This window comes from Anser cygnoides, chromosome 3, assembly GCF_040182565.1.
Source record: "Anser cygnoides isolate HZ-2024a breed goose chromosome 3, Taihu_goose_T2T_genome, whole genome shotgun sequence".
NCBI classification, from domain to species: domain Eukaryota; kingdom Metazoa; phylum Chordata; class Aves; order Anseriformes; family Anatidae; genus Anser; species Anser cygnoides.
Genome location: NC_089875.1, coordinates 32,950,947 through 32,965,902, shown reverse-complemented (window position 1 = coordinate 32,965,902; position 14,956 = coordinate 32,950,947). Strand labels below are relative to the sequence as shown.

Here is a 14,956-nt window from a genome sequence, read left to right as displayed (position 1 = left end):
GAAATGGCTTGTATTTACAGTAATAAATGCTTTTTCTCCCGAACCCAAGAGTTTGCATTCAAACTGTGTGTTAGGTTCAGCACTCATCATGTTTTATCCTCCAAACTGTGCCTGAATTTTGTCTGTGAGAGTGCTATTTTGCATCACCTCATACTATGCTAGGGAGCATAATAGCATTTATACAGTATGGACAGCATGGTTTGACCCTGTTCCGTTAGCTTGTTGTTTTTGTTCCAGATCAAGAATCCTCTTTTTACTCTGGTAATTGATAGTGAATTCTCTACCCCTTCTGGCTTGTTACAAAATCCTTACCAAATATAGAATCTGAGGTCTTCAGGGCTACTGCATGGAGTTTCATTTAATTACTAAACACTGCGCTCTTGCAGAAGTTTGAAGTGATGCTACTTTGGGGAGAAAAAATAAATATTTATTCAACTAGAATCTTCAGCACTTTGATCTAGATGATTGTTGCTTGTCTTATGTCATGAATGCATGTATAGATAAGCACTTAGAAGGAGAAGGTATATACTTGTAAATATTCTTCTTTGAAATGAGCTGTCCATATGTAATTTCATGACCAATCCTCTCACAGTATTTACAATACAGAGGTTAAGAGTAACAGAGAAGAGGAACTTGGCCTAACGTTTTTGATGCTTTGTGATTCTAGAATGTGGGAAATAAGGCTTGTAGTGTATTCCCTAGACTGTAAAAAGGTATTTAAAAAATGCTGTTAAAAATATTATAGGAATTGTAAAAACAACTGTAAAAAAAGAACACGAAAACAGACTACTAATACTTTAATGTCAGCTTGCCTACAGTGTAAGTGTACAAATAGGTAGCAGGTCAGTACAGTATATTTCATTTCTTTAGAGGCAATTCTGAGGCAGGCAGACTCTTAGTTACATTTTTCTCTTCTGGGGCATGCTCTACAATTCACTACGAGTAGAGTAAAACTGGGGTCTTGGAAAATGACAGTCACCTGCATTTGTTTCAACAATATTGCAACTATTTTGAATAGGTAATGGTTCCCAGTTTAGATGATATACAGCAAGCCATCAATCGTATGATTCAACTGATACTGGACGTAAATCGTGGAGTTGCTCAGTGGGAGCAAAGGCATTTGCAAAAATCTAATTTAAAAGCAGAGCTAGACACACAGCGAGTATCTTCAGCAGGTTTTGGATTATCAGGAAAATTAACCAAAAAAGAGGAAAGTAAGTTGCTTTTTTTTTTTTCATAAATTTATTTTAAACTTTGGATTTTAATAAAAATGTCATATATAAATATTTACGAGTATATTTACTTTGTTTCAAAGAAGCCAACTGTGGATTATTTTGAATTAATATGTTGTTCTTATTTTTTTTAATTAACTGTATTTTTCAGAAATAGCTTTTCTGGTTTATGTAAGTATTAGAACCTTGAGAAACAATAAGCAAAAATTTTTTGAAAAATTGCTAAATTATGAATCTCCTATTTAATTGAGGCAAAGTAAACTTGTTAGGTCATCTTTTTACTTACTTGTTATGTTATAGTTGTAGGCATAAACAATTATGTAGACTAACTGTCATTGAAATATTGAGATAGAAAGAGAGCTAGTATAACCATTAGATTTCAGTGACAACCTTTATTTGCTGGTTGTATTCCCAAAATGGATTATAAAATGATTGAAGTGTTTGTTCATGTGAATATTCACAATGTAGATAGACCTGCAGGCATTCTAGTCACATACTTTTTTCCCTAATATTATTTCTATGCAGAAATTTCTGTTTCTATGGTTAGATGTCCATATGAAGCAAGCACCCACAAAAACAACCAACCAAAGAAAAACAACAAACTTTTACCGTCAGGTTCTCTTAAGTGATCTGCACTGCAGTAGCATCTTTGTTGTGATTCCTTTGGGAAATCCTTAGTATCTTGGAAATTTTTTCTCTCTCTTAGTCCAGAGTTGGGATTTATAATCATTTGAAGCACAGACATAGAAAAATAATCTCTTTAAGCAGGGTGGCAGAAGACTACTAAGACTACTACTCATAAGACATCCATAGCCTTTCCCTCTGCTGTGTCGAAATACAAAGTTAGTGAGTAATCTTTTTCATCACTTTAAAGCTACTCATCAGCAACACCCATGAATGGGTGTCGTGTGGAGGGGATATGCTATTATTTGGTCAGCTAGTTCTGTGGAACAGATGGCACAGATGGATCAGTCTGAGACTCTGTTTTCAGTGACCAGATCCCTGAAAAAGTTCGCAGACCAAAAAAAATTTGGCATTGCTTTAAATCCCCCCATTAAACAGCATGGATGGCAGGAAGAGATGGCAGAAGAATTTTCCTTCTCCATTCTCTTACATGCGCTTCAAAATGCTCAGGCCCTTGTCATGGCAGAAGGGGCTCATTAGAACTTTTAAAACAGCAATGTCTACATTGATCTTGATTGTATCAACAGTTCATCAGATATGAAGTAGGGACATGATAGATTGTATTTTACTTACCTTCTGTTTGAGTATACTTGTAGTTCATAAAGGAGACCGGGCTCCCGTTTCAAAATCAACAACATAACTGGAACAGCAGCTACCTTCGTGTAGCCTCTGTGTTTTGTTTCAAAGTGCCTTTGAAAGCATATTTGGAAATGAAAGGCTTAGTAGAGTCTCTTTTCTCTCTTTTTTTTTTTTTTACTTCCCCTTCTTTCAGCTCTACCCTCTTTCAGACAAGACGCAAAAGACTTTGATATCAACAGGTTGTGTTTTGAAGCTACATTTGTCTTACAAACTGTATTTTTGCTCTAATAAAAGATGCAACTGGGTAAAGTTTTATATCTCTTTTGATATCACTAAAGATACTTAATGAAGAGCTACTTAATTCAAGTGTCTTAGAGTTCAAGAAAGACTGTTTTAAGGGGTTTATATGATTTTAAAACCTTATTATATGAATTTAAAAAGAAAAAGCCTAAAATATTCATGAGGCCTTATCATCTTCTAGTTGCAAGTAAACTAGAAAAAAGAAAATTAGTGAATAAAGAAGGCTATTTTCTTTGCATTTGGAAACATTAATTCTAGGCTGAATTTGCCCTAACTGTATAGAGCTAAGACTGAACTAGTGCTTGGTGCCTTCATATTAAGCAGATAGACAAGTAAAGAAAGTTATTCAGCCCTACTTAACAGCAACTGTGCTTAAGTTGACCTGCATACATTTAAAGAACTATAACTAACCAGACTTGTAACAGTTTATTCATTTATATATGATTTTATCTTACAGAAAGAATGAAAGATGTTGTGATAAAAAGAAAGCTACGAAATTTTTACTCAGGTGTTGCAGAACATGAAGATATTTCTAAATTAGTTGTGCTCCTCTCTTCTTCTGTGAATTGTATTAGAGAAGTAGCTAGTGAAGCTCTGCAGGATTTTCAGAAATATAAGATGCTGTGGACAGAAGATAGAGATGCCAAAGTTCAGGTGAGTTCAATGCTGATCTACAGGATTGTTTTTCATTAATCTAATAATTTGAAATTTGAAAACATTGATGGGGAAAAAAAAAGATCAAGAAAAATAATGTAGAAAAGATATTAGAAGCTCAAATTTTAATTCTGTCCATAAGTAGTTGTGGTGATAGTAGCAATATATTTCCTAGGCAGAAGGAATAGCATGCTACATATTTCTTATGTTGAGGGTTGGGTTTTTCTGTTTCTGTGCCTTTCTGTATCATGATAAAGTGGTCCTAGGTTTTTGGTTTGTTTTGCTTGTTTTTAATTTCCTTGTTTTTTGTTTGTGGAACTCTGAATTTCAGGCCATAAGAAAGTACTCCAGTTTCGCACAGAACTTCTCACAGTGTCAATGTTGATACATGTGCATTTTTCTCTATGGAAAGTATTTAAGTTTTTATTTTGAGTTTAATACATATTTTTATTCACCACCTTTTATTTAGTTAATTCAAGGAGGTGAGTTCTGCAACCTCTACCCAACAAAAAAAAATCCTGTATTCCCTTTCTGGTTTTTTGAATTATCGTTAACAGGTTGTTTCCTGCAAGTTGAGTCCTCAGAAGCAGTAGAAAAATGTAGTTCCTTTTAGAACAAGAAAAAGCTCATTTCCAGTAATTAGAAGTCTCTGGGAATTAATCTTCAGAATATTCATACTGTTGTTCTACAAAAGATTTTTAATTTAAAGCTTGAATTTAGAGGTTCAGTAGAAGAAAGTTGGCTACTATATATAGTTCATTTAACCTTGGCTTAATTCATTTTTCTATTACTTTCTATTTAACAGACTGCATTGTATGTAGATAGATCTGTGAATATCACATCACCTTGTTTGCTTCAGGAGTACCAGTCTCTTTTGGATGTCACACTGCAACTTGCACAATTTATATGGGCTAAGAAATATACCTTATTTTACTTGTAGTGTAATTAATTTTTTAGTTTAAGCAAATACTGTTAGCTTGATCTAGTTAATGCTGAAGAAAAGTGTTACAGAAGAAGCCTCAATAATACTGCATTTCATTTTTATGCATGCGTGCCCTTGTTTCCATCCCCCTTCTTCAGCACTGTGCTAACTCTCCCACTGCCAGTCTGGGTACTCTCACACAAAAGAAGAGGAAAAGAACTTTCAGCATTTATTGTTTATCCATGCAATGTAGGCATATTGAATACATATCTTGTGTAACGTTTCCAAAATGCAGCTTTTCAGGATCACAAAACTTTTCTACACTTGAGTTCTTATGCTCATGGAACTCCTTACAAAATTTGTTTTACTGCAGTTGTTTCACATGTTAGTCTGCTAATGGTCAACCCTTACTGTAAGTGCAGACATATTTTTTGATGTTATGTCACCTGTTTTCACAAAACTGGTAGGCAAATAATATGTCTTGGATGTCTGTTTCTCTGTTAAATTTGATCGGATTTTTCCAACAAGCTTGGGAATTACTGACAGAGAAATTCATAAATGTGAATGTCTACTCATGTGCATTTTCCTAATTTAGCAAGGCCATGGAAGGCTAAATACAGGCATAATATCGATATACATTTTCAGTAATTCCTGAATAAGTGTTGCCACCTTTTTTACCAAAAATATGAAAAAAGGATCATTGTTGATTGACATTTTAACCTTCATACAGCAATTTTTGGCTAGTTGCCCATCTCTGACTGAAATTAAGGAAGAAATTCTTCACTATGCTATGTTTGAGCAAGAGATGGAAAATTTAAAACCCATTATTCTTCTTGGTCCAATTGAATTGCACACAGGTATGACATTTTCTTCTCTTTGTACATCGCAAGATAATGAATAAAATAGTCATAGGTTACTTGGCTTATTCTCTAAAATAAAATGCTTACAAATATGAATAGAAGTTATCAAGGACACTTCATTTTGTTTATATTGCTTCTCTATGTAGTAGTGTTTGGATCCTAGGATACTTTTTATTTTTGTGCAGAATAGGAAGTTAGGCATGAAACTAATGAAAATACTACCATGACATTATGCAAGATAATGTCATGGTAGTTTGTTTCTTTAACAAAATATAGATCTTCAAAGATCAACAAACAAACAAAAACCCTTGGATTCTTAGTGAAGATTTTAAAAGACTTCTTCGAGTTTTTTGTTTGTTTGTTTGGTTTTTTTTAGGAGAACATGAATAAGATGGTCAACGAGGCAGTATGAGAAATGGTATATAAAAGTTCAGTTAGTTGTCTCTCTCTCTCTCTATATATATAAAATGTATAGTCAGTTACATGGAAAATAATTTGGAAAATAACAATTTTAACCCCAGTTGAAGGAAATAAGTTTCATAAAATGTACATTTTTGCTTAAGAAATCCACTGCTGCACAATCCTGTTTAGTGAAGACGTTGAAAGAATTAATAAGTATTGTAAGTATGCAAGTGCTTGTGTGTATGTTGTGTATGTGTCCATAGGCATGTACATAAATGTATATATACGCACAGTAGGGAGAGAATCACAGAATATTCAGAGTTAGAAGGGATTCACAAGGATCATTTTTAGATGATTAGCTGTGGATATTTAATGGCCTTTTGGAATCAAAATTTTAATACTGATAGCTGCATTACTAAAGATGAAAGCGTATCTTCTGTAAAATTTGTAACTAGAAGGGTTATATGGTGTTAGGATCTTTCAGCTTCTGTCACTGGAGTATAAAATGTTGCTTATTAAAATCCTAACTTGTTTGCACAAGTTAAAGTGCCAAAGATTGGCTTTTCTGTCTCTTCAGTGTCAGTCTGTGTTCATACATTAATTGTTCATGATCTGATTTGACGCCTTGTAGCTTTAGTTATGAAGTGTTCCAAATCCCAGTATTGAAATCTCAAGATGTCATTTCTTCAACTGATATAAGCCATTTAAATATCACTGATCTTCATGCACTTAGTTAATATATATTAATTAATCTCTGAGAATGTAAATCAATAATAGGTATTTTTCTTATCATCTCTATATGTCATATCAGATAAACTTGCCAATGCATCTTACAGATACAAAATAGAAAAACAGAAAAGTATTCAAGTATACTTGAAATTATTAAAAAAATTTTAAACTAGAGTAATTGGATTGCATTTCTGCTGATGTTCTTCTGAATTGCTATAAAGAACCATATGTGATGTGTGGATTTATATATTTATTTATTTTTAAATCAGGACCCCTGAAAAAAGCTTTATCAGTTGAAGCCAAAGCCTGGAAGATGCTCCTCTGTCATTATTTAAATGAGGAATATAAAAAGAAAATGACAGACATGATGTCATTCATAACTACATATTTAAAGAAATTGTCTCGACCTCTGCGTGACCTAGATGATATCAGACTGGCAATGGAAGCTTTATCTATCATACGTGATAATAAAATACAAATGGATATGACTCTGGGACCTATTGAAGTAAGATGACTTTAATTTTTTATTTTGATTAAAACAGTTAGTTTTATATATGAGGAATCATAAAATAAACTGAGAACCCAAATAAGGAGTTTACTGTTATAAAGGGTCTAAGATGAAGATAGGAAACAAAGTAATATTTTTATTGCTATTTTTATTATAAATTATGAATCGCTATTAGATACTTTGGTAGGAACTGTATAAATGCTGAATAAAAAAATAGATTCTCAAATAATTTATAACTTAAATACAATATAGGAGATGGCATACAGAAATAAGCAGATGAGAGCACAAGAGAAGGGAACAGTAGTCTCCTTTTTGCTGTGTGCTTTTCCATTAGCCTTAATCTTTTTTCTAACTCTTTTGTGTCCAAGAGAAAACATCTTTATAATCTAACCCCTTTGAATATAACCAGAATGCATTCATGGAGCCACACATCATTGTATGCTGTCAGAAATTTGCACCATTCTTCCAGTTTCCCTGATTTAACTGGATAAAGAAGCTCATTAAGCTTTATATTTACTTGGTATTTTTTATCATACTCAGAAACAGCTTAATATAACATCTGTTTTACATTTTTATCCACCTTTTGCAGAAGAAATTGTACTGCTCAATACTAACATTTTCCTTCTGGAAGACTGGTCTGTTAATGTGATACCAGAATGGACTTTCAGTGTATTGTTGATATTATTCCTAATATTAAGTTAAGAAAGTATCACTAAATGTTCTTTCTTAGGCTGAGTATCTTCAGGCTACTTGTCAGGCAAAAGACAGGGATGTGATAATCATACACATGGATATTAAATAAAATAAGCAAGAGAAACTGAGTTTGGCACTGTTTATTTCTCAGATTTTACATGTGTAGGAAAAGTGATGCAAAAATTGTAAATAAGATAATAAAGATGTTTTAAATTCTGAAGGAATAATATTTTTTACCAGTTTCTGGCACTTTGAAATGAATATTAGTCTAAAGATTCTTTCCCAAACCCTTATATTTTCTACATCTTACATTCTATACATTTACTCCTTTTCTTTACTAAAATAATGAGTTCCACTAATAGCAATAGGACTACTCATGTTAGCAAGTCACTCTCTGGTCTTTCTTCATGAGCTTTCCTTAAATAAATAAGAGTTCATAGCTGATAAAATCAAGATCTGAATATAAAATAGTGTCACCTGATCAGTAATTTTATAGTTCAGTGTTTTGTCTTGTTTCCTTAGTGAGCTTAATTAGAACTTTTGGGGGTGATTAGGCATTTTATTTCTTACTAGAACATGACTGAAGGAAGGAGGGCTTGATGTAAGGAAAAGTAAGACTGGAAGGCGATCAGGCATAGACTGATTATAGTCTGAAGAATCATGCCTGACCAATTTGATAGGCTTCTACAATGTCTAGCTCAGTGGACATGGGGAAAACATTGGACATTATTTATTGTGATTGTAGTGGGGAATTTGACACTGTCTCCCATAACATTCTCATTGACAAACTGATGGAATGTGGGCTAGGTAAGCGGACAGTGAGTTTGACTGAAAGTTGGCTGAATTGTCGGGCTCAAAGTGTTATGATCAGTGGCACAAAGTCTAGTTGGAGGCCTGTAAGTAGCAAAGTACCACACGGGCTCTCCCTAGGTCTAGTACTGTGTTAATGACCTGGAGGGTGGGACAGAGTGCACCCTCAGCAAGATTGCAGGTGACACAAAACTGGAAGGGATGACTGATATACCAGATGGTTGTGCTGCCCTTCAAAGCGACTGGGCAGGAACCTCACTAAGCTCAAAAATGGCAGATGCTGAGTCCTGCTCCAGGAGATGAATAGGCACCAGAGGCACCAGCAAAGGCTGGGGTGACTGGAAATCAGCACCGCAGAAAAAGAACTGTGTTTCTTGCCGTACACCAGGTTGAACATGAGTCAACAAAGTGGCCTTGTGGCAAAGAAGGTTAAAGGTATCCTGGGCAGCGTTAGTTAGAAGAGTTCCAGCAGGTCAAGGGAGGTGAAACTACTCTTTTACTCTGGTGGGTGAGACACACTTGGAGTGTATCTTCATCCTTGAAGAAAAAGATGAAGAAAAACCTGACTGGACACTGCACCTGGTCTTGGGCAACATGTTCTAGGTTACCCTGCCTTGAGGTTGTGAGGGAATGGACTAGACAATTTCTAGAGGCCCTTTCTAACCTCAGTGATTCAGTCTACAACTCTCAGAAGTTGAACAAGAGAATTCCAAGTGTAGGTATCTGCACGGAATAAACAACTGTATTTATGAAACATCATAAGCTGCACATAATAGAAGTCATAGGTCAGAGGATCAGCTAACGTGATATATAGTGTTGTCTTCATTAACAAATCTTCTGTGTACCTTTTGGGAATCTGTAAAATAAGAAGGCAATCTTATTTTTAAATAATTTGTTCCCTTGGTCTGATAAGAGGGTAATAAAACAGATGTGCAAACTCCATGGATGCAAGCCGTTACAAGTGTGAATAAATAATAAGAAAGGTTCATAATGAAATAGATACTTATGCAGACACTTGATAGCTTGAAAACATATAGTAAAGATTGTATAGGTCAGATGGCAAAATATTTCTAAAATATGTAATTTAGTGACAGTAAATCAGAGGTGGGGAAAAAAAAGATCAAAATATACATTTAGGTAGTGTAATGCAGATACCATTAAGATGATAAAACTTCTTATATATTTAATATTCAATTTCTTGTATTTGTATATCTTTGTTATCTCATCCAAGAGAATTTTATTTAAAGAAACATTTTTTTTTTGCTGTTTTGCTCTAGTTCTGATTCATTCAACATCCTTTAAAAAAAAAATGAATATTTTATGCCTAAATTACATGCATAGATTTTCTTTGAAATGTTATTAACACATTGGATCTATGTTTCTGCAAATGAACTTAAAATGGATCATTACTAAGGTTTTCTTTTTTCATATAGGAAGCCTATGCCATTTTAAACACATTTGAAATTGAGGTTACAAAAGAAGAATCAGAAGGTGTTGATTCACTCAGATATTCTTTTAATAAATTACAGAAAAAAGCTGTAAGTATATAAAACTACAATTTAGGGTATAAATGAGTTGGGGACAGACTCCGGTTTGTATTCTGACTCTTGGTCTTAGTTGCTCACTAGTGTCTATGCCTTTGATTAGGATGTTCATTTTCTAATTTTATTTTTATAGAGAAGTTCTTTAATATTAAATTATTATTATATCTTTTATATATGTGCCTAAAATCTGCAAGAAAATGAGAAATTTATTTCTTCTCTTTGCTTTTTCTGCTGTCCTTCATTTCCAGTTTTCGCTCCATTCTTGTCTGATCAAGATTACCGCTTTTAGGTTACATAATTTTAATAATTGCATACTTTCTCACCGTCCTTCCCCTTAAATGATGACTGTACACTTAACTTCATTGTTTAGGACAGACATATCCCTCAAAAGCTCAATGTCTGTTGGACCTTTTCCTGAAATGGGGAAATTTTGGTGGAAATATGGAAATATTTTATTGGAATATTTAGATCCTATTGTGCAGAGTAATCACTGGCATGAGTATTTTATATTTTGATTTCAGGCAGTTCTTGGTTCTCTCTCTCAAGCTTTTGAACAAAGAATAATGGAGTTTTTAAAGAAAACACTGAGCCATTCATGAGGAAGAGGACTGTAATATTTTGGGTTTTTCTGTTTTCTGTGTCCTTTTATTCCCCTCTCCCCTTTTGTTGTAAATTCACTGTAAATATTCATTTGTAAGTAGGGGGGAGAGACTGTTGCTGTTTCCACTTTTTATCTCAAAAATTGAACATGTAGCACCATGAAAGAAAATAATACCTGTTTAGTTTCAAATCATTCATTTTTTTTTCAAAACTTTAATACTTATGTATGTATGATTTTGGGTTATATATAGCTCAAATATCTGTTCCTGATTAAAAAAATAATAATAAATAAAATAATACTGTATTTCTTGTTATTCTTTTTGTCAGACCAGAATTCAAGATGAGTTGGTTCAAGTTCAGCCCAAATTTAAAAGTAATTTACTGGAATCGGTTGCAGTTTTTCGGGAGGATGTGTCAAACTTTGAAACATCATATGAAGTGGTAACTGTAATATTATTTTTTTAGTTATCTGAAAGACTTGTACTTAGCTTTTCAATATTTTTATTTGCATCAGTTGGGTGCCGGAGTTTTATGTTGAGCTACTGAATATGGTGAATATGTCATGGTTGTTAAGCAGTCATTGTTATAGATCATACTTTTCAGTCTGGAGAAACAGCAGTGCAAACAACTCTGAGAATCCCTGGTGGCATGATTTTTCATGAGATCTTAGTTTAGAAATTGCAGCACATTATGACATCTTTGATTGTATTTCAATGTTAAAAAAGTGTTGCAGGCCACACACTGGAGATATGTATATATATATATTTATTATTTTTTATTTTTATTATTTCTTTCAAACAGAAACAAAATATGAGGAATGAAGTCTAGTGCTTTTCAATTCAATTAAGCTAAAGACTTCTTAATTTTATGTGTTATCTTTTATTAGATTTACCATTGTAAATGTTGCATTACCAACACACGTAACTTGATTGGATCTTGACTATCAAAAGATTATGTATTTTGTGATGAGCTACTGTAAATATACAGTGGATTTCAGTCACTCTGAGAATTAATATTGAGATTTTTGTTAATTGTTTCTTTAAAAGGAAGGACCTATGGTTCCAAATATTCCACCTCAGGAAGCTAGTAATAGGCTACAGATCTTTCAGGTAAGAAAATAAACAGTTACATTTTGAAATAATTAAATTTAGATCCACTGTTGCTTATCAAAGTGAGTTTAGAAAAAGACACATTTACCAAAGACTGCAATCTCGGTGTGTATTTTGTTTAGTATTCAATCAGGCAACATTTTCCTTAATGTGGAAGGACTGATACATAACCTTGCTCCACTCTTCATGTTTCTTGAGCAGAAATTATCTACCTAAAGAAATAAGAGCAGTAAAAAAAGGGAAGAGGCAAGTACAACTCAATAATAGCTAAAAATAAGCCAGGTTATATATTGGTCACATAAGCCAATCTTTTCCTCTTGTAAAGATCACATTTTCCATTGGAAACTTGCCTTTCAACTCAGTGTTTTGTTTTTGTTATGAACCTTAGTTCATGGTTCCACAGTGAGCTTTATTCCATTTTTTATCCTTCTTTTCTTAAAAAGTTATAACTTGAAGATTCTGCCCCGGCCCCAACCCACATGAGTGTTGTTAGTCTCTTATGTATTGTATATTTATTCTGTAAAAAGTGAATTCAAAGTTCTTGAAAAGCACTGACAAAGTAACAAAAGCTTAAACTTTCACATGCATCTAATATATACTGAAAATGGAGTGACTTTGTTTGAATTTGCTTTTCAAATACATTTGTCAGATACATTTATGCTGCCAAGATAATGCTTTTGTACCCAAACTGTTCTTTCACTTTCCCATGTTGATCCAATACTTTGGAGAGCACTTACACTTTGTCTGAAAGTAGCTGTATTTTTGGCACTCTCTGGTGTTTTTAATTCAGGTCGTCTACTTTATCACCTAATACAAGTATTTACTTTTCTGTCTGCACGATATAGAATTAATTTCACATCCCATTTTTGTAAAATGTTTCTTCAAATTATTGCTTTATAAATATATTCACTAACTGAATTCAACATATGGAACTGAATACTGCTTTACATGGGAACTGTTTCAAAAATTTAGATTAAATGTATTTTTCAGATGTTTATGCTTCTAATACAAGTGTTTTAAGACAAGTGTAGAACTGTAGATTTATCATTAGACTATTTAAAATTAAATATATGTATTTTATTTTGTCTGTATGAATCTTAATGTCACCAGGCTAATTTTGATGAGCTTTGGAGAAAGTTTATCACGTACTCATCTGGTGAGCAGTTGTTTGGATTGCCTGTCACAGACTATGCAGTTTTGCATAAAGTCAGGTAATTGTGGAAATACAGCTGTCCGAGGTGTTTATTAAGTATATTAGAAAGTATATTAGAAAGTACACAAAAAGGGAATCATAGAGTCATAGAATATCCTGAGTTGGAATGGACCTACAAGGATCATGAATTCCAACTCCTGGCTCCACACCGGCCCACCCAAAAAATCTGATCTGAGAGCATTGTCCGAGTGCTTCTTGAACTCCAGCTGGCTTGATACTGTGACCACTGCCCTGGGGAGCCTATCCCAGTGACCGACCACCCTCTGGGTGCAGAACCTTTCCCTAACACCCAGCCTGACCCTCGCCGTCCCAGCTCCATGCCATTCCCTTGGGTCCTGTTGCTGTCCCCAGAGAGCAGAGCTCAGCGCCTGCCCCTCCACTCCCCTCGTGAGGGAGCTGCAGGCTGCCATGAGGCTTCCCCTCAGCCTCCTCTGCTCTGGGCTGAGCAAACAACGTGGCCTCAGCTGCTCCTCATGTGTCTTCCCCTCCAGACCCTCCACCATCTTTGTAGCCCTCTTTTGGATGCTGTCTAATAGTTTTATGTCCTCTTTGCATTGTGGCACCCAGACCTGCACATGGTACTTGAGGTGAGGCCAGAAGGTTTCCATCACCTTAAATTAAATACAAAAAAAAAATCAACACAAATTTTAGAGCTCTGAATAATTTGCTTATAATTGTGTGTGTGTGTGTATTTATTGTGGCAACAGAACAACACCAGGTTATTTTACTCTGGGTATTGTACTATATAAAGGAGCACAATGCCCTGTCTTCGAAATATACTCATATAATCATGTGACTAAATATAGTTTTATGTAACAAGATACAGTACTAACAACTAGAAAAAGGCAAGGAACAATCAAGGTATAACCATATTTGACATATTATTAGAGGTTTATGAAAGTCTAAATTTTTTGAGCAGCTGTACCTAATGAGCCTTTCTGGCTGTTTTTGCATCAGCATTTTAGTTCAGATTCCTAGAGTGCTTCTGAAGCAAATTGACTAATCGTCCTTGCTTGCCATTCTCTGCTTTGCACTGCAGAGCCACCTCAAGGTGCATAAACTACCACAGAATCATAAAATATCCTTATTTGGAAGAGACATACAAAGATCATACAGTCTGGCTCTGGATTCCACAAAGGGCAATCTAAGGGTGAAACCACGTATCTATGGGGAATTGTTCACGTGCTTGTTAAACACCAACAGGCTTTGGGCCATGACTGCTCCCCTGAAGAACCTGTTCCAGTACTTGACCACCTCTCAGTAAAGAACCTAATCCTAATATCCAATATACTTGTCCTAATATCCAGACCTTCCCCTGACTGAGCTTTAAGCCATGTCCTTTCACTAGTCACCATAGAGAAGAGAACAACACTTCCCACTCCACATCTCATTATGAGGAAGTTGTAGACAGCAATGAAGTCACTCCTCAGTTTTCTTTTCTCTAAGCTAAGCAAACCAAGTATCCTCACCCACTCCTCATAATTCACGCCCTCTAGTCCTTTCAACATCTTTGTTGCCCTCCTTTGAACATATTTTAATAGTTTTATATTTTTATATTGTGGACCACAAAATTTCACACAGTATTTGAGGGGAGGATGAAAATGCTGAGTATTAGGGGGACAATCACATCTTTTGGATGAATTGAAGTTTTATAGAAGTATACCAAAGCAAAACTTTCCCCATATAAGTTTAGAGTAGATAATAGGTCCTCAGCACCATCTGCTTTGTTGTTGCTGTTTGTTTGCTTGTTTGTATTAATGGACTGTTCTTTTCTAGATTAAGAAATAAAATCTAATTGATCCCAATTTTGGTAGTAGTATTACAGATATCATGTATTTAAGTACTGAGAGATATCCAAATAGCTGATTGAAATTATTGGTATGACTTTTTTGGTTCCAGGAAGGAGTTAAACTTGCTTCAGAAATTGTATGGATTGTATGATACTGTAATAAGCAGCATCAATGGTTATTATGAGATACTTTGGACAGATGTAGATATTGAAAAAATTAATGCTGAGCTTCTGGATTTTCAAAACAGGTGTGTTCTTAATATGAACAGTAACTTATATTAAATGAATTAAGATTTAGGTGACTTTAGTGAAGCTATTTGATATATTT

General features: G+C 34.3%; 1 protein-coding gene across 7 annotated transcripts in view; it reads left to right on the top strand.

Annotated features, from left to right (window-relative positions):
- DNAH8 (dynein axonemal heavy chain 8) overlaps nucleotides 1-14,956 on the top strand; it is a 138,602-nt gene that overhangs the window by 39,454 nt on the left and 84,192 nt on the right. For all 7 annotated transcript variants that reach the window (XM_013171043.3, XM_013171041.3, XM_013171038.3 and 4 more), the window contains 9 exons: nucleotides 1,019-1,214; nucleotides 3,253-3,449; nucleotides 5,102-5,228; nucleotides 6,632-6,867; nucleotides 9,807-9,911; nucleotides 10,845-10,958; nucleotides 11,564-11,626; nucleotides 12,737-12,837; nucleotides 14,739-14,876. In XM_013171043.3, coding sequence (XP_013026497.3) covers nucleotides 1,019-1,214; nucleotides 3,253-3,449; nucleotides 5,102-5,228; nucleotides 6,632-6,867; nucleotides 9,807-9,911; nucleotides 10,845-10,958; nucleotides 11,564-11,626; nucleotides 12,737-12,837; nucleotides 14,739-14,876 — 1,277 coding nt within the window. The remainder of the gene's footprint in view (nucleotides 1-1,018; nucleotides 1,215-3,252; nucleotides 3,450-5,101; nucleotides 5,229-6,631; nucleotides 6,868-9,806; nucleotides 9,912-10,844; nucleotides 10,959-11,563; nucleotides 11,627-12,736; nucleotides 12,838-14,738; nucleotides 14,877-14,956) is intronic.